Source organism: Sapajus apella, unplaced genomic scaffold, assembly GCF_009761245.1.
Source record: "Sapajus apella isolate SASKATOON/1434 unplaced genomic scaffold, GSC_monkey_1.0 scaffold76, whole genome shotgun sequence".
Taxonomy (NCBI): domain Eukaryota; kingdom Metazoa; phylum Chordata; class Mammalia; order Primates; family Cebidae; genus Sapajus; species Sapajus apella.
The window spans coordinates 8116771-8135697 of record NW_022437016.1 but is presented as its reverse complement, the minus strand read 5'-3'; the positions used below and the strand labels follow the sequence as shown (position 1 = coordinate 8135697).

Below are 18927 nucleotides of genomic sequence, written 5' to 3'. Positions count from 1 at the left end.
CTTCAGTCGTCACATATCTAAAGCTCTGTCAACATTTACTTCTTAAAAGTGGTTAAGAAAGCCATAATTAGATCCTCTCGAGCTAATTACTTAGTGACTCAACCAAGAAAATTATTTTGTGTTAATAATAATAATAATAGGTTGGTGTGTTTTGCATCATCAGTTTAATGAGTTACCATTTCATTCATCCAGTAACTATTTACTGAGTACTTACTGCATGCCAGGAACAGTTTTATTTGTCCAACAAATATTTACAAAGTGCCTACTCTGCCTGGAGCTGTTCTAGGTGCTGGGGATATAGAAGTTATCAAAATAAACAAAGTGGCCTTTCCTCAAGGAGCTTATATTTCAGCTAATCTAACTCCTCATAGAAAACAGCCCCTTTCTTTACATGTCTGTTTTCTTTGTCCCAAAGAATTCTACTAGTGGACTATATTATTTCTGTTGAGAACTTATTGAACAGAATTTTTTTTTTTAACCTTCAGTAGGGAAAAATCTTTTTTTAAAGAATGAGTAGTGGCTAGGCACGGTGTCTCATGCCTGTAATTCCAGTATTTTATGAGGCCAAGGTAGGAGAATTGCCTGAGCCCAGGAGATTGAGACCCTCCTGAGCAGCAAATGTATTAAAAATTAGCCCGTTATGGTGGTGCATACTTGTAGTGCCATCTGCTTTGGAGGCTGATGTGGGAAGATCACTTAGGCCAAGGAGGTCAAGGCTGCAGTGAGCTGTTACTATGATTGTGCCAGTGCACTCCAGTCTGGGTGACAGAGTGACACCCTGTCTCAAAAAAAAAAAAAAAAAAAAAAAAAATTTGGGTAAATGGCAACTGATGAGTCATATTAATATCTGGGAATTGTTTTTATTCTCTGTGGCCCACACCAGAATATGACATCTGTTACCATGATCATGTAAATTAGCTCTATAAGGTGGCAGTGAAATTCATTGTTTTATTTGTCAATGTGGCAATATCTGAAATGTTTTCTATTAGTGGTTTCTGAATATAATTTTACTAAAAATTTCTACTAAGGAGGACAATCATAGACAGTGATTTATCCTTTGCCCTTTATTAAATTTTCTCTCCAGTAAAATTGGTTCTCCACCCAAGACTCCTGTAAGTAATGTAGCAGCTACCTCAGCTGGGCCCTCTAATGTTGGAACAGAGCTGAATTCTGTGCCTCAAAAATCCAGCCCATTTCTAACTAGAGTACCAGTATATCCTCCGCATTCTGAAAACGTTCAGTATTTTCAAGATCCAAGGACTCAGATACCCTTTGAAGTCCCACAGTACCCACAGACAGGTGAGTAATTTTAAACAATTCTAAGGAAAAAAAGATATATTGTTTCCCTTAGATAAATGAGTGAATAGTTCTAGAATGTCTACATTTAAAAAAATTAATCCTTTTGACTATATGACTTTTAAGTTTTCTTCCTTCCCCTAAGGATCTGTGGTTCTAAATACCAACAGCTTTAAAGTTGTCATTCTTACAAATCAAATATGGGTTCAGGAGTGAACTTCAGGGGGTTTTCTGTAAGTTCCCTAAAATGATGTAAAAAAAAGTTTATGTATGCTTATGTGCAATTTTGGAAATACAATGAAAAACTTATATAGATTTCGAAAGAGGTCTACCTCTTCTCCCAAAAAGGTTAATAAAAATCAATGATGTAACTGATTATTTGATCAAAAACCGGTGGCAATAGGATATTTGCCAGCTGTATATTAATAGCTCTGTCGTGTGTTTTAAAGAGTACTTTAACAAAAGTATTGAATATTAATGATTTTCATATAGTGATATCTTGAAAATATGTAGCTTATGGTCAGGCATGGTAGCTCACACGTATAATCCCAGCGCTCTGGGAGGCCCAACCAGGAAAACCGCTTGAACCCAGGACCAGCCTGGGTATCATAGTGAGACTCTGTCTCTACCCCAAAAAAAAAAAAAAAAAAAAAAAAGCGCTGTATAAAGCTTTGTAAAGCAGGATAAGGTAAGGTTCACAGCTTACTATATTTTCCGGCATTAAGGGCTGCGTTAGATTTAAGCCATTGTAAAATGTTGGATTGTACTAAGATTACATTAAATATTCCTCTTTCCAATTTTCAAGGGTACTATCCACCACCTCCAACGGTACCAGCTGGTGTGGCTCCCTGTGTTCCTCGCTTTGTGAGGTCCAATAATGTTCCAGAGTCCTCCCTCCCACCTGCTTCCATGCCATATGCCGATCATTACAGTACATTTTCCCCTCGAGATCGAATGAATTCTTCTCCTTACCAACCTCCTCCTCCGCAGCCGTATGGACCAGTTCCTCCAGTACCTTCTGGAATGTACGCTCCTGTGTACGACAGCAGGCGCATCTGGCGCCCACCTATGTACCAACGAGATGACATTATTAGAAGCAATTCTTTACCTCCAATGGATGTGATGCACTCATCTGTCTATCAGACATCTTTGCGGGAAAGATATAACTCATTAGATGGGTATTACTCGGTGGCTTGTCAGCCACCAAGTGAGCCAAGGACAACTGTGCCTTTACCAAGGGTAAGTGATGATGGAAATTGGAGTGCTGCTATAATGTAGTCATTAAGAGCCCAGTGTCTGGAGTCAAACCACCCAGGTAGATATCCTGGCTCTTCCACTTACTAATTGTGTGACTTAAGGAATTTACTTGACCTCTCGATGCCTCAGTTTATTCATTTGATGGAAATAATAGTAGTACCTACCTCATAAGGCTGTTGTGAGAATTAAATTAGAAATCAAACCTCTTAGAACTGGGCCTGATACATGTTAATGCTCAATAAATGTTATGTTTGGATAGGAAATTGTTGGGAAAGTTGAAAGAAATCTTAAAAATACAAGGTTAGGGCCTTTTTTCAGTATCACCACATATATACAAATGACTTTCCTAAACCAGTAAAGTGAGTGCTCAGATTTTGCTTTTAACATCGGTTGAATAAATATTAAACCTTTTTATTTCAGTGTATGGAGAACAGACTAGGGTGACTTTCCCTGCTGTATTTTTTTTATCCCAACAATATCATAAACTGTTTACATTATTTTCACATAGTTAAATTATTGACCACTCCCTAGATGATTAAGATTGTTTCTTTTATCCCCCATTAGGAACCTTGTGGTCATTTGAAGACCAGTTGCGAGGAGCAGATAAGAAGAAAGCCAGATCAGTGGGCACAGTACCACACTCAGAAAGCACCTCTTGTCTCTTCAACTCTTCCTGTGGCAACACAGTCACCAACACCACCTTCTCCTCTATTCAGTGTAGACTTTCGTGCGGATGTAAGAAAGGTTTTAATTACTTGATGTCACAGGGATAGGTCAAATAGCTGATTTCAAATTACTCATTCAAACCAGGATTGGCTATGTTGGATATTTTGCAATGGTTTGGTGTGCAGTTGAGTTTAGTTCAATAAACACTGAATATATGTGCACTACAGCTAGGTGTTATGAGACTCTGAAGACCATTAACCCATAGTCCTTTACCAAGAATTCAAAATCTTTCCAGTAATATAGTTATTTTATGGTTTTTTATTTAGTGTGATTTATATCTATCATTTATTGAGCACCTACTCATAAAGCCATTTGCCAGTACTGTACTAAGCAATTGCATAAAGCTATTTTATTTAATTCTCACAAAAACCTTAGGGGGCAGGTATTTTCCATATTTTACAGGGTGGGAATCCTACTCACAGAAGTTAAATAATTTGCCCGAGATCTTTCAGCCTTTAAATAGCTGGGATTTGAATCCTGGGCTATCTGAGGTATTTCTTCCCTACTTCACAAGAGATGCAGAAATACCTACGGTATTTTTTATTCTCTTTACATCACTTTAATTATTGTTTTTGGCATTACAAAATAAATTTTTGTATCAAGATGATTTTAATTTAATATGATGTTTTCAGTACTGTTATATTTAGAGAAAACCATTAATTTATTTTTAAAGTTTCTTCTGGTTTATTCCCCATCCCTGAAGTTATGATATTAAAAATGTTAAAATCTTTTCATTATAAAAAATTTCAAACATATGCAAGTATAGAGAGAATAACGTAATAACTTGTACCCAACACCCAGGTTCCACAGTTATCAACTCAGTCAATACTGTCTTATTTGTACCCCTTCTTCCCACTGGATTGTTGTGAAGTAATCTTAGGCATTATATTTTTTAATCCATAAATATTTCAATAAAGCATTGAATTTTTAAACCAGATCCAAACTGGTCTTATCAAACTTAGACTTCTTCAAAGCAAGTAAATATCTTGACAACAGAGTGACAGAGCTGCCACTTCCTTTATAGATGCCGCTTGTATTTTCTTTTTCGATATACTAGGCTTCAGGAAATCATTATTTCTCTGAGACTCAGATCTGCTGAGTTTGACTTAAGAAAAGCTATTTAACCTTTTTGGCCTTGAGTTTTTTTTTTTTATCTGAATAATTAGTAAACTAGATTTAATAATTCTTACAACTTTTGTATTCCGGTCCTATAGTATTCTTAATCACGTCCATTTAAAATTTATTTCTCCTTTAGCTCCAAAGCCTTCTTTGAATTCCTTTTGTTTTTTACTTGATACTGCATAATTTATCAGTTATATTCCCTTATTTGCACATGGTGTTCTTTTTCTCAAGAAAATTATAAACTCGGCTGGGTGCAGTGGCTCATGCCCATAATCCCAGCACTTTGGAAGTTTGAAGTGGGTGGATTGCTTGAGCCCAGGAGTTTGAAACCAGCCTAGGCAACATGGCAAAACCCCATCTCTACTAAAAATACAAAAAATTGTCTGGGCATAGTGGCACATACTTGTAGTACCAGCTACTTGGGAAGCTAAGTTGGGAAAATCACCTGAGCCCGGAAAGTTGAGGCTGCAGTGAACTGTGATCACCCCACTGCCCACTAGCCTGGGCGGTGGGAGTAAGACCCTGTCTCAAAAGAAAATTATAAACTCCTTTAGGATACGGATTGTGAACTCTGTGTGTATCTATGTATTTGTTTTCTCTGTTTTTTTTTCTTGGAGCACCCAATACCATATTAGTAGCATACTATAAATACTTGTTAATTGGTTTTGATAGTTATTAGTCAGATGTTCCATATGAGCACTTAAAGGACAAAGTGAAAAGGGAAAGCATGCCATTTTCTATTGTCAAAATACCATTTGTTGTTTATTACAGTTTTTTATATTAGTTATTGAAAGAGTATAATCGTTCACTATGAAGTCCTCTGAATTCTATAATAGTTACTTTATATTAGTTATAGGTAACTAATATAAATTTAATATAAAATATAAATAACATAAAATTTATATTTATAATATAAGTGTAAATTTAAGCTTCTTACTAATTGGCTTTATTTCTATTTTTGATTTTTTAACCAGTTCTCAGAGAGTGTGAGTGGTACAAAATTTGAAGAAGAACATCTTTCCCATTATTCTCCGTGGTCTTGTGGCACCATAGGCTCCTGTATAAATGCCATCGATTCAGAGCCCAAAGATGTAATTGCTAATTCAAATGCTGTGTTAATGGTATGATTTTGCTGGGGTTGCAGGGGTTGGAGGTGAGAGATGATGCATGTTCACTCAAGTTGTATAATGAATGTTTTCTATTTATTCATTCATATTGTTGCCTTATAACTCATCATTAGCTGGGTATATTTAGGTAAGTCTGAAATAAATTACATTTAATGTTTAAATTATTTGAACATTGGTGGTTTAATGGCAGCTTGTTGGAATATCATTGATGTCTAGAGCTAGTTTTAAATTTGCCAAAAAATCTAATTATATGTCTTTTGTTAGCATATATTTACTAGCTGAAGTAATTGCCAACAGTCCTTTTATTGATTTTCTTTGGTTTATATAGGACCTGGACAGTGGCGATGTTAAGAGAAGAGTACATCTATTTGAAACTCAGAGAAGGACAAAAGAAGAAGATCCAATAATTCCCTTTAGTGATGGACCCATCATCTCAAAATGGGGTGCAATTTCCAGATCTTCCCGTACAGGATACCATACCACAGATCCCGTCCAGGCCACTGCTTCCCAAGGAAGTGCAACTAAGCCCATCAGTGTATCAGGTAATCCATTTACATAATACCTAGCCTGATAAGTTCTAAGAACTATGTTTTTTTTTTTTTTTTTAATTGAGACAGAACCTCACTTTGTCACCCAGACTGGAGTGTAGTGGCATGATCTCGGCTTACTGCAACCTCCATCCTCAGTTCAAGCGATTCTCCTGCCTCAGCCTCCCGAGTAGCTGGGATTGCAGACATGTATCACCATACCTGGTTAATTTTATATTTTTAGTAGAGAGTATTTTTTATTTTAGTTTTGCCATGTTGACCAGGCTGGGCTGGAACTCCTGGCCCCATGTGATGCACCCACCTCAGCCTCCCAAAGTGCTGGGATTACAGGTATGAGCCACTGTGCCTGACCCAGGTACTTGCATTTTAATTCTCAACTTGTGAGATGGAAAACATTTCCCTTCATTTAATAACCATAGGAAACTCAGAATTGGGTGGTTTAACAGCATCATATGGCCAGTGGGATAGAATACAGATCTATTTTGAGAAGTACACATTCACATCAGTACATTGATTTTTTACTTTTTTGATCATTGTTTCTTTCGTGTCTGTAGATTATGTCCCTTATGTCAATGCTGTTGATTCAAGGTGGAGTTCATATGGCAACGAGGCCACATCATCAGCACATTATATTGAAAGGTAACTTTTTTTCCTAATTCTATAGGATTCTCCATTCTCAGACTTGTATGTATCTTAAGAGTACACATCCTACCCCCAGTTCATGAAATGTGCTTTGCTTGTCTTAGCTATGTAACCAATTTCTGAAAAATATTTGCTTTTACATTTGGAATGATGACTCAAGTTTTCAGGGTTGATCCGTCAGATAAAACGTATGGTTATTTCTGCTTTTGTTGCTTCATTCACTTCACTTTTATTACAGTAAACATCTTTCTCTTTAAAGGGACAGATTCATTGTTACTGATTTGTCTGGTCATAGAAAGCATTCCAGTACTGGGGACCTTTTGAGCCTTGAACTTCAGCAGGTAGGCTCTGTAACTCAGGTGTTAGTTTTTTAAAAACAGAATGACAGTTGAAAGCTATGGTTGGAAGTTAAGTTTACTTTTTTTCTCTCCTCATATAGGCCAAGAGCAACTCATTACTTCTTCAGAGAGAGGCCAATGCTTTGGCCATGCAACAGAAGTGGAATTCCCTGGATGAAGGCCGTCACCTTACCTTAAATCTTTTAAGCAAGGAAATTGAACTGAGAAATGGAGAGGTAAAGAAACTGAACCTTTTGGCTTCTTGCTTAATGTATTTGTTTTCTGCTGTTGCATCTTGGTTATACCATTACTGAGCGCATTTTGGTGTGCCTGTTTCTGATGGATGACGGATTGCTTTTAAAACTTATAATAGAAATAAAATTGTAGTCCTAGATTTCTTAAATAATTCTTTAACTAGATCACTGGGATTTTTTTTTTGTTGTTGTTTTCTTTTTGAGACAAAATCTTACTCTATTGTTTGGAATGCAGTGGTATGATCTCAGCTCACTGCAGCCTCTGACTCCCAGGTTCAAGTGATTCTCCTGCCTCAGCCTCCCGAATAGCTGGGATTATAGGCACCCACCACCACAACAAGCTAATTTTTGTATTTTCAGTAGAGACAGGGTTTCACCATGTTGGCCAGGCTGGTCTTGAACTCCTGACCTCAAATGATCCTCCTGCCTCAGCTTCCCAAAGTGCTGGGAATACAGGTGTGAGCCACTGTGCCTGGCTGATCATTGGAATTTTTTATTTTAATTTAAAAGAGAAGGCCCAGGTTCCACAGGTATAAAATCAGTATTTTTCTTAGTTACAGAGTGATTATACAGAAGATGCAACAGATACTAAACCTGATAGGGATATCGAGTTAGAGCTTTCAGCACTTGATACTGATGAACCTGATGGTCAAAGTGAACCAATTGAAGTAAGTGCCACAATTAGATAATTGAGAGGCTTTGTTCAATTGAAAATTTAAAAGTATAAAACTTTCATACTGAAGGATTAATATTTTATTTTCTTAGGAGATCCTGGACATACAGCTTGGCATCAGTTCTCAAAATGATCAGTTGCTAAATGGAACAGCAGTGGAAAATGGGCATCCAGTGCAGCAGCACCAAAAGGAGCCACCAAAGCAGAAGAAACAGAGTTTAGGTGAAGACCATGTGATTCTGTGAGTGTTAGACAGAAAATTCATAACCAGTGGGCATAGGGCATAATAAAGAGAAACAGATGTTAAATTCATTTTTGGCTTTATGCTCTGAGGGGAAGATCTTATATGGGTAATGATTTGGTCAGTCTGGATATTTAGGGAAGGAAAAGTAAAATTGAACTAACAAAGTGGTCCATTTTAGTAGCCTAAAACTTGCTTTTTGTTGAGATAAAGTTAATCTGTGTTCTAGCATCAGGTTATGCTTCTTTAATCTGGTAGCCAAACTTCTAGACTACCAAATGGAGAATTAAAACCTAGATTAAGGGTTTCTCTTTTTAAAAATCATGTTAAGATTTTCTTGACTAGGCCAGGCGTGGTGGCTCACGCTTGTAATCCCAGAACTTTGGGAGGCTGAGGCAGCAGATCACAAGGTCAGTAGCTCAAGACTAGCCTGGCCAACACAGAGAAACCTTGTCTCTACAAAAATACAAAAAAATTAGCTGGGCGTAGGGGCAGGCGCCTGTAGTCTCAGCTACATGGAGGCTGAGGCAGGAGAATCGCTTGAACCTGGGAGGCAGAGGTTGCAGTAAGCTAGATTGCACCACTGCACTCCGGCCTAGGTGACAGAGCGAGACTCCACCCCAAATTTAAAAAAAAAATTTATTGGCTATAATACTGCCATTTTAAATAATTACTACCAAAAATATGGACTTAATCATCAACTTGATACTTTGTATGGTCTTTAACTCGTATTTTAATATTTATCATAATTTTTGGAAAATAGGATGTTTCAGGCCAGGCCTGGTGGCTCACGCCTATAAACCCAGCATTTTGGAAGGCCAAGGCTGGCGGATCATTTGAGGTCAAGAGTTTGAGACCAGCCTAACGTGGTCAAATCCCATCTCTACTAAAAATACAAAATAGCAGGCCAGGCGCAGTGGCTCACGCCTGTAATCCCAGAACTTTGGGAGTCCGAGGCAGGCGGATCATGAGGTCAGGAGATTGAGACCATCCTGGCTAACACAGTGAAACCTCGTCTCCACTAAAAATACAAAAAAATTAGCTGGGTGTGGTGGCACGCGCCTGCAGTCCCAGCTACTCGGGAGGCTGAGGCTGGAAAATCGCTTGAACCCAGGAGGTGGATGTTGCAGAGAGCCGAGATAATGCCACTGCACTCCAGCCTGGACAACACAGCAAGACTCTGTCTCAGAAAAAGGAAAACAGGACTTTTCTAGTTACTTCTGATACTTCTAGTGATAAAGACATGTCTTTGCTAGGAGTTCCTAAAGTTTGATGTAGTTTTTATTAAGTACGTACGGTTACTCTTAAAAGTTTTCACCTAAAGCTAATTTGTTGTTAATGTCATTTCTTTTTACCCAGGGAGGAGCAAAAAACAATTCTGCCAGTAACTTCTTGCTTTAGCCAGCCACTCGCAGTGTCTATTAGCAATGCAAGTTGCCTCCCCATCACCACATCTGTCAGTGTTGGCAACCTCATTCTGAAAACTCATGTCATATCTGAAGATAAAAACGACTTTTTAAAACCTGTTGCAAATGGGAAGATGGTTAACAGCTGAAAGGAGGTTCATCTTTCAAATTTGTGACCACACCATGGAAGCATTTACACTAGCTTTTTATATATATAATATATATTATATAATGTATATTTTTTTTAAAAAAAGATATTACTGGGGGCATCCATTTCCTGTGGACTCTTTGATACTTCAAGCCCTCTTGCATTAGCATTATGAAAAAAAAAAAATTTACTTTACTAGGATAACATGTTCACTTTCCAGAAGTGATTGGAATTTGGACAACATTTAACTTAAGCTTCAAGCAGCTTTTTATGAGTTTGTAGCAATCCGGTGCAGTAACTGAGCCATTTCCTATTTTAAATGGCTTCTATAGAAAATTAACAACTCAGTTATTAAACTAGCAGGATCCTACAATGATACATCTAGTGAAAGTAGACTTAGTTAACTTATTTATTTCTATTTTATGTTTCACTGAGAGAAGTTTCCATCTCATTCCAGCTGCTTTATTTATCTTTTTCATGGAACTTTGCATGGATTTCTTTTTCTTTTTTTAATTTTGAAGAGTGGAGTTAGATGTTCTTACCATAGAATTTTACAGGGTTATATACTAGCTTTCTTTACTGCATTATATGTAGGAGTGTGGTGCAGTGCTTTTATCTGTAGCATTTAATTTTTTTTTAATTTTCCATTTTTCAAGAATAATTTCTGCTTTGTTAATATTTATACACAGGCTACTTGTTGAAGTAATTAATTAAAAATATAACCAAGTGCCTAAGTCTTTCAGCTGATGTACTAGATATTAAATTCTCCTAAGTTATGCAGAATCGTTTTTACAATTTTGATAAATTATGCACTAATGTAATGGCAGTTTTTTAAAATGCAGATTTAAGCCTGTACATTATTGAATCTGATGACTTGGCAAAAGAATCAGGTGCTTTCAGCTGTCTTGAGAAAACCCTGTATGTAGCGTTTGCACTGACTAACAAGATGGTATTGCTGGGTTTTTAATTTAAACTAATTACTTTGGATGTTCATTGCATTATCTTGGTTAAATATTGTTTATGTTACTTCATGTTGGGGTTTAGTTTTTCTTGTTTTTTTGACTGTTAGGTTGATAAGACTATGAACCATGTAATAGTAGAACATTGGCTAACATTTATTCATACTTAAAAACATGAATAATTTCTGCCTTGCTAAAATGTGACTGAAATGGTTTTGACTTGGTATCTGAAATTATACAGTATGTTCAACCAGTCATGCCTCAGATTTGTGAGAGGTATTGTATTGAAACCTAAATTTCAGTCAACATTTGAAAAGTAAAGCTGGGCATTCCTTCCTGGTGATCTTACCTATAGTTTATCTTTCTGTTTTTTGGGTATTTTTTCTGTTTCTTTAAGATTAGTTTGACTTTTATTATTTTTTTAATTAACTTCTGTGAAGTTGTTTACTCTGAAAATTGTACTGGAATATTTTAAGCCAAGCTGATCTTTCACCAGGTGTACTGTATGTAAGGGCTTTTCCTGCTAGCAAGATGCTTAAACAGGATCATGTTATTGGTCGTCTGAGCTATTTAGTTGTTTTACAAAACCACAGCATTGTATCAGATAAGATTTTGATAAAAAGTTTTGTGCACATTTCCAGGGGCGGGAGGGTTGACATTTCCCTGAAATTTCTTGATTAGAATGAGTAAATACTGGTGTTTGATACCTGTCTTAATGAACATGCTCATAAGGTGACTGATAAGTTGTAAATATACCTGAGAAACAAAGGGGTAGTTTTGATATTCTGGTGTCAGTATGGAAGATCTTACACATTTATTTAATACTCAAATGTATGAAGATGTTTGTTTGTAGCATAACAACAGCACAGTAGCCTTGATTTAGTTTCCTTTGGTTAGTACTGTACCTTTTTGCCACGGCCAGTGCTCCCTATCCCTACAAAGACATTTTATTTATTTCACTCTGTAACCTGAAATGAATAGGAACAAGAGTTTTAAACCATGTTACATTAACTTATTTCTGACATTATAAATTAGCGTAGAATATTACAGGAACATGATTGTTATATAATTTATATCAGAACCTTTCTATAAATATGTGCTTATTACATTTGAAATGCTTCCAATGTACTTTATTTGCTGTTTGTAATTCCAAAAAGGATATGCAAACCAGTCTGTCTATTTCATGGATATTTAATAGTGAGATCTTCCATGTTGAAGGTAATGTATTTTTTTTTAAGATTTTAAAATTGCTATTTTGTTACAAAATAGAGACCTATTAACAGTTTGAGAGCTCCTTATGTGCCCTCAGGGAAAGAACCCTCTGTGCAACAGAACTACACAAAACATCTTCAGCACGTTCTGAGGGTGAATATATACTACATAAATTGATCTTGTGTATTTAACCTTATCTTTTTAATTTTAAAATTGAAATTTTGAAACTTGGTTGTGCTCTGCTGGAGGGGGTTGGGATAAACTGCTTAGATGTTTGCCTACTTGTCCAGTGAAATTACATTTGCATCAGTATATGTATATACCTGCCAACCTTATTGGTATGTCTCAGAACATTTATATTAAAATAATGCTTGTCTTGCAGCAGGTGAGCCCATAAAACAATAACTCCCTGTTCTTAAAAACTTACTCTCTTTTTCACTAACAACATGGGAATTGTTTCTGTGTTGAAATTATTCTGTGTTGCATCCATTCTCTATGTAGTGGTCACCTTCTGTCTGTCATGGTGGGTTTAATGTGAAGTAAAGCCGTTGGTTCTCTGCCACTTTCGAAGAAAGGGCAGTTCATCTGACCCTTCTTCAGAATGGTACCTGATATCATCAAGGAAAACGTTACAAATCAGACCTAGGATATGACTTCCTAAAATTGAGGCATTTCCTGTCATTTGACCTTTTTACCAACAAGATGTGATGTACACGTTTGGAATCAAAGGATACAAAGCAACAAGAGAGGAAATTTGTAATGTGGGTAACCAAACTGTTTATGTTACCTATTGTCTAATCAGAAAAAATAGTCTGAGGTCTGGAAAGCAGGAAAGTGGTGGTTATTTTCTTTCATTTTTTGTTTTTTAATTTCTAAGTTCCATTCTGAAGTCCATGTGCCCCATTCAGTTACTGTGGGTGTAGCATTAGTTTTTTTGTGGTTTCATTTCATTTTATGAATTCGGAGAAATTTCCATATATTTTTTTTCTAGTTGGTACCTGAACAAAGCAGATTCCCTTGCCTTTGCTGCCATGTCTTATTTTCAATGCCATGTGGTAAACCAGTGTCATACATGAAAGTTGTGCATTGTAATTTTCAAAAAAAAGGGAGTTCATTAGGCCAGTGACACTGATTTTTCTTTCCCATCATAGCTATTTATTCTAGTAAAAGGATAATAAAAGAAACTTCCTATACAAGAACTGAAATTTTCCATTTGTATGGATCTAGTCACTTTCATTCTGATTTCAAGTGAAGTATATAAAGCACATCCCAATTTTATATGCTACCTTGAGAAAATTACAGGATGCACTGCAATTTATAGGAATTTCAAATGGGATCATTAAAACATTTAAAAAATTATTTTAAAAACCATCTAGCTTGCTTTTGGATTTTAGACATTAAAGCCTATGTTGTCTTGTTAACAGGGGTGGAATTTATAACAATCAGATTCAGCATGTGATTTCACCTTTGAATCTGAGCATTTCCTCCCTGTCTTCTTTGAGTCATTTTCTGAGCAGACTGTCACCAGTATTGATAACTAAGCATTAATGGGTAAAGTTGCATTGCAACTATGCATTGGTTTCCTGGAAGAACTTTTCTTTTGTTTTAGTGAACGAAGAGGCTTGATGGGATCACTTACTGTAACTCCTTCTACATAAGGACCCCTTCTGCAAGCAGAACACGAAAGAACATGCTCAAGGAGTATCCCATTTTCTGGATAATTTGAATAAGTTTGCTAGTAATGTCTTTATACTAGCGGCTTCCTTGTATCCTTTTGCTGGCAAGGGAATACAAGGAGTCAAGGCCATAGATCAAAACACCCCACATTTGAGTGGAGGCTTATTTTTACTCCAAGAGCAATTATTCCCCTCGAGTCTAAAATTGGCAGTTTTTTTGTTTTTTAAATAAAAAATTTAAAATAGCCCCAAACCAGTGGAACACAGACACTGGCTGCACTTAGTACTGCCAAAAGCCAAGGTCATTTGCACATACTCCATCAACCTGTCAAGAATTAGGCCTCACTTTATAACCCAAGGCATGGAAGTGCATGCATTCTCTTAGCTGGGCAAACAATTATACTGTAGTTGTGATACAACACATGTGGCTTTTATTTGTACTGCACATATCCACTGTACAGCCACTTGGGAGTATCGTGGTTAGCTTGCAGCAACTGCTGTCTGCATTTATACTGTTTATTGCATATTCTTTTCCCTGGAAGTGAAAGAGAAATGTTTTTCTTGTTGCATTGATTACATTTTATAAATTTGCTTAGCTGGAAAGTTTGGGAAAAGAGGCCTGTTTGTCAATTGTACAACCGATTGTGAAGCTCTAGTGTGAATATTTTTACGTCTGTATTAGACATTTTCTTTGCAAATCTATTGTTCGATTGAAATGTAAATGAAATTAAAGATGGTGTACACCCATCATGTAAAAAGCAGGCACCATCTCTAAGATGGATTTAATGCTCATTTTTAAGGCATATACTCAGCTTCTATTTAAAACTATAATTTAAAATAATTCTGTACAATGAAATGGGAAATATATATGGGAATAAATTCTATTCCATTTATTTCAATTTGAATTTCCAAATTGTAATGTTTCCCTTTGTGCTATAGTAATAGGATTAAATGGGGGAAGACTAGGATTTATAAGGCCTGTATATGGGGGGAGGGCAGAGATGGAACAATGAGGGTTGTGATGATAGTGAATAGCAAAGAGTGAATTCTGTGTGTTTTTGCTGTAGCACTGAAGTGAAGAGATATTAGCTTTGGCTGTTCACAAAATAGAGCATCATGATTTTCAGTGTTTGAGAGAAAATTGATGGAAAAAGTTTGCAGTACTTGACATGTATTTGCATGCACAAAATAAAATTATTTGTCCACCTTAAAAATTGTTTGTTTAATGTCAATATTAAGTTTATGGTATATTTTAGTTATCTTTGTTTTCTTGGCATAGTTTTTGGCTTAACAGAACTACCAGGCCACTCCTTGAGATTTAAATGATTACCTGCCTCATCCTATATCATAGGGAAGGGTCTGAAAGTAATGGATAGACCCAAGGAGGTTGAGATATACCTTAATTCTATCAAGTCACTTCATCCATTCAACACACAGCACTTTATCTGTGTGGGAGATGAGGATGTAGATAGTACTGAGTTTACTGTATAGTGGGAAAAGTAGGACAGATACATAACTAAAGTATGAAGACAGTCCTGTGGACCTCAAGAGAATGACTTGGGTGGATCTAGACACCATTTTCATTGGGCCTCCAGTGGTTTTATTCATTCATTCAGCTGATACATTTTAAACCCCTGTCCATGATGGTCAGTAAGATTAAAGGTCCATGAAACATAAGTCTCTTCTCTAGAAACTCACAGTATGGAAAATCAGAAGACAAGTTAGAATAATTCAGTGAGCTCTTGTGCAGCCTGTAGGGTGTAGGGAAACCCCAAAGGGAAATTATGGGGTTAGTGGTAGTGATGAGCAAGAGGAAGCACTTCTCTGTAAAATGACCTCTGGCTAGACTGTAGGCTACATAACATTGCACCAAGCAGAGAGATAAGTAGAGGAAGCACCCCGAGTTCCAACTCTACCTTTGCAACGACCCACTCAATCTTTAACTATAATCCCTTGAAGTATACTATCTTGGACAGAAAAGAGGAAAAAACAAACTACCATCCTTTACTTGAGATGTTATAACCTGTATCTTATGTTTGAGATGTTACATAACTTGCCCAGATGTCATAACTACAAAGTAGTAGAATCAGATTTCTAATTTGTCTGCCTCTTTTCTACCTCCCAAGGAGGTGGTGATGGTGATGGTGATCAGAACCTATATTGACCCTAAGTGTTACAATGGAAGAGGTGTTTAAGGAATGGTGATTCAGTCACTAGTATAAATAGCCAACTCTTAGAGCACTTAATATGTTCTAAGAACAGTTTTAAGTGCAATAAGTATATCATGACTTAGGACCATAAAATGGAAGCAGAGATCATAGAGATTTTGCCCAAGGTCACAGAAGAGGTAGGGACCTCCATGAAGGACAGTGAATACCATTCTAAAGAGACAAGTTATATAATCTAAACAACTTGGGATTTTAGAAAGATCAGCCATTGGCGTGAAAGGTAAAGCTGGAGACAGACCAGCAGGGAGGCCAGGTCAGCAATCTAGGTAAGAAGTGTTGAGAACATGGCCAAGCTTGGATGGAGGAAAAGAGATGGATTTAAAAAATAGAAGAGAGCAATTGACCGGATTTGTTGTGTAGAGAGTCTATTGGACATCTACTCATTATAGGGGATTAAATTTGGCTTAAAATCCCAAAGCCTATTGCTGAGAACAGACCAATATTTGTAAAACATGAAATCTTGTATACATCCTAAAGTATGTGACAATGGAGAATCAGGAAGGAGGAAGAGGGTGAAAATCCATGGATAGGTGATCCAGGTAAAGGAGAGGAAACAAGGAAATGAAATTCCAGGGAGATTTTATTTCCTTTATAATATCTATTGAAATAATTATGCACATTAACAAAGTATCTCAGATACCCATGGAATATCTTCATGATTAGATCTTTCACTTTAAGTCTTTACTCAAAAGTCAACTCCGGTGAGAATCAGATGGAGGGTGTCATTTAAAATAGATATTTAGGGCTGGGAACAGTGGCTCACACCTGTAATCCCAGCACTTTGGGAGGTCAAGGTGGGCAGATCACTTGAGGTCGGGAGTTCAACCTGGTCAACGTGGTGAAGCCCTGCCTCTACTAAAAATATTAAAAAATGAGCCAATCATGGTAGCACGCACCTGTAGTCCCAGTAACTCAGGAGACTGAGTCAGGAGAATCACTAGAACCTGGAATTTGGAGGTTGCAGTAAGATGAGATTGTGCCACTGCGCTCCAGCCTGGGTGACAAAGTGAGACTCCATCTCGAACAAATTAATTAATTTAATATGTATTTAAACCCAAAATTTTAGATAAGATCAACTGAAGTTTTTAAAAAGCTTTATATTTCCCATCCTGGCCAATATGTTGAAACCTCGTCTCTACTAAAAATACAAAAATTAGCTGGGTGTGGTGGTGGGCGCTTGTAGTTCCAGCTACTGGGGTGGCTGAGGCAGGAGAATCACTTGAACCCAGAAAATGGAGGTTGCAGTGAGCTGAGATTGTGCCACTGCACTCCAGTCTGGGCAACAGAGCAAGAGTCCATGACAGACACACACACACACACACACACACACACACTTATATTTCAAAATAATTATAGATTCACAAGAAGTTGCAAAAATTGTACAGAGGACCATATAGTTTCACATGCTTTCTCCAATAGTAGCATGTTATGTAACTAGTATAATTTTTTTTTTTTTTTTTTTTTTGAGAAAAGGTCTCTCTGTTGCCTAGGCTGGAGTGCAGCAGAGGCATGATCTCGCCACTGCAACCTCCGCCTTCTGGGCGTAGGTGGTCCTCCCACCTCAGCCTCCTAAGTAGCTGGGACTACAGGTGCACACACCACGCCCAGTTAGTTTTTGTATTTTTTGTAGAGATGGGGGATTGTCATGTGCTAGGATTACAGGTGTTAGCCACCCATGTCCAGCCCCTAATTATAGTATAATACTAAAACCAGAAACTTGACATTCCTTCAATGCAGAACTTATTCAGATTTTACCAGTTTTCTATGCACTCATTTACATGCACGTGCATGTTTGTGTGTGTAAGTTCTATGTCGTTTTTACATACAGATTTGTGGAACCACTACGACTATCAAAATAAGAGAACTGTTCCATCTCTTCAGTGATCCCTCATGTTACCCCTTTATAGTCACATCCATTTGCCTTGCTTACCCGCATTCTCCCATTCTTAAACTCTGGCAACCACTAATCTGTTCTCTGTCTTTGTAATTTTGTCATTTTTGGAATGTTCTATTACTAAAATTATACCATTTGTAAGCTCGAGATTGGCTTTTTTTTTTTTTCCAATCAGTATAATTCCCTTGAGATTTATCCAAATCATTTCATGTATACAGTAATAGTTCTTTTCTTTATGTTGCTGGGTAGTATACCATGTACATCCATGGTATACTACATGGTATACTAGACACCATGGTAATGGTGTCTTTAGCCATTAATCCATTGAATGGCATTTGGAATGTTTAAAATTTTTGGTTATTACAAATAAAGCTACTATGAACATTTGTATGCATGTTTTTGTGTGGACATAAATTTTTATTTCTGAAGTTTTTTTAGCGAATGAATTGGTATACTTTATCTCTGAAGGAAATTAATAAATTGGACTATAAGGTCTTAGCTTGGAAATGGACAAATTCCATAAAAATACAATTTACCAAACTGGATATAAGATGAAAATAAAAATTGGAGTAACTCATATTATCTATTGGTATACCAAATTACCATTAAACTTAGGGGCTTACCACAACATTTATCACCTCACAGTTTCTGTGGGTCAGAAATCTAGATATGCGTTAAATAGGTCCTCTGCTTCAGAGTCTGTCACAGGCTGTAATCTAGGTGTTGGCTGGCACTGCAGGCATCTCACAGCTCAACTGGGGAAGGATCTGCCTCTAGGCTCACTCATGATTATTGGCAGGATTCATTCAGTTCTTTATGCCTTTGGAATGAGAGCATCAGTTTTTTTGCTGGCTGGAGGGTGGAGGCTGCCGATATGGTTTGGATGTTTGTCCCCTCCAAATATCATGTTGAAATGTGGCCTTGCATTGGAGGTGGGGCCTGGTGGGATGTATTGGATCATAGGGGCAGATCCCTCATGAATGGCTTGGCACCATTCCCTTGTTGATGAGTGAGTTCTCCCTCAGTTCATGCTAGATCTGATTGTTTAAAAGAGTGTGGTACTTCTGCACCCCACAGTGACCTTGCTTCTGCTCTTACCATGTGATACACCGGCTCCCCTTTGCTTTATCATGATTGTAAGCCTCCTAAGGCCCTCACCAGGAACTAAGCAGATGTTGGT

At 37.1% G+C, this 18927-nt stretch overlaps 1 protein-coding gene across 9 annotated transcripts in view; it reads left to right on the top strand.

The window, feature by feature from the left end:
- RC3H2 (ring finger and CCCH-type domains 2) overlaps positions 1-14839 on the top strand; it is a 58388-nt gene extending 43549 nt beyond the window's left edge. For 4 of the 9 annotated variants that reach the window (XM_032251556.1, XM_032251551.1, XM_032251550.1 and 1 more), the window contains 11 exons: positions 1085-1299; positions 2102-2535; positions 3118-3288; positions 5376-5522; positions 5857-6070; positions 6631-6715; positions 6978-7059; positions 7158-7292; positions 7865-7978; positions 8076-8224; positions 9584-14839. In XM_032251556.1, the coding sequence (XP_032107447.1) occupies positions 1085-1299; positions 2102-2535; positions 3118-3288; positions 5376-5522; positions 5857-6070; positions 6631-6715; positions 6978-7059; positions 7158-7292; positions 7865-7978; positions 8076-8224; positions 9584-9779 (1942 nt within the window). In that variant the 3' untranslated portion in view covers positions 9780-14839. The remainder of the gene's footprint in view (positions 1-1084; positions 1300-2101; positions 2536-3117; positions 3289-5375; positions 5523-5856; positions 6071-6630; positions 6716-6977; positions 7060-7157; positions 7293-7864; positions 7979-8075; positions 8225-9583) is intronic. The other 5 variants (XM_032251552.1, XM_032251553.1, XM_032251555.1 and 2 more) reach the window with 5 other exon arrangements.
- The last annotated feature ends 4088 nt before the right edge of the window (positions 14840-18927 follow it).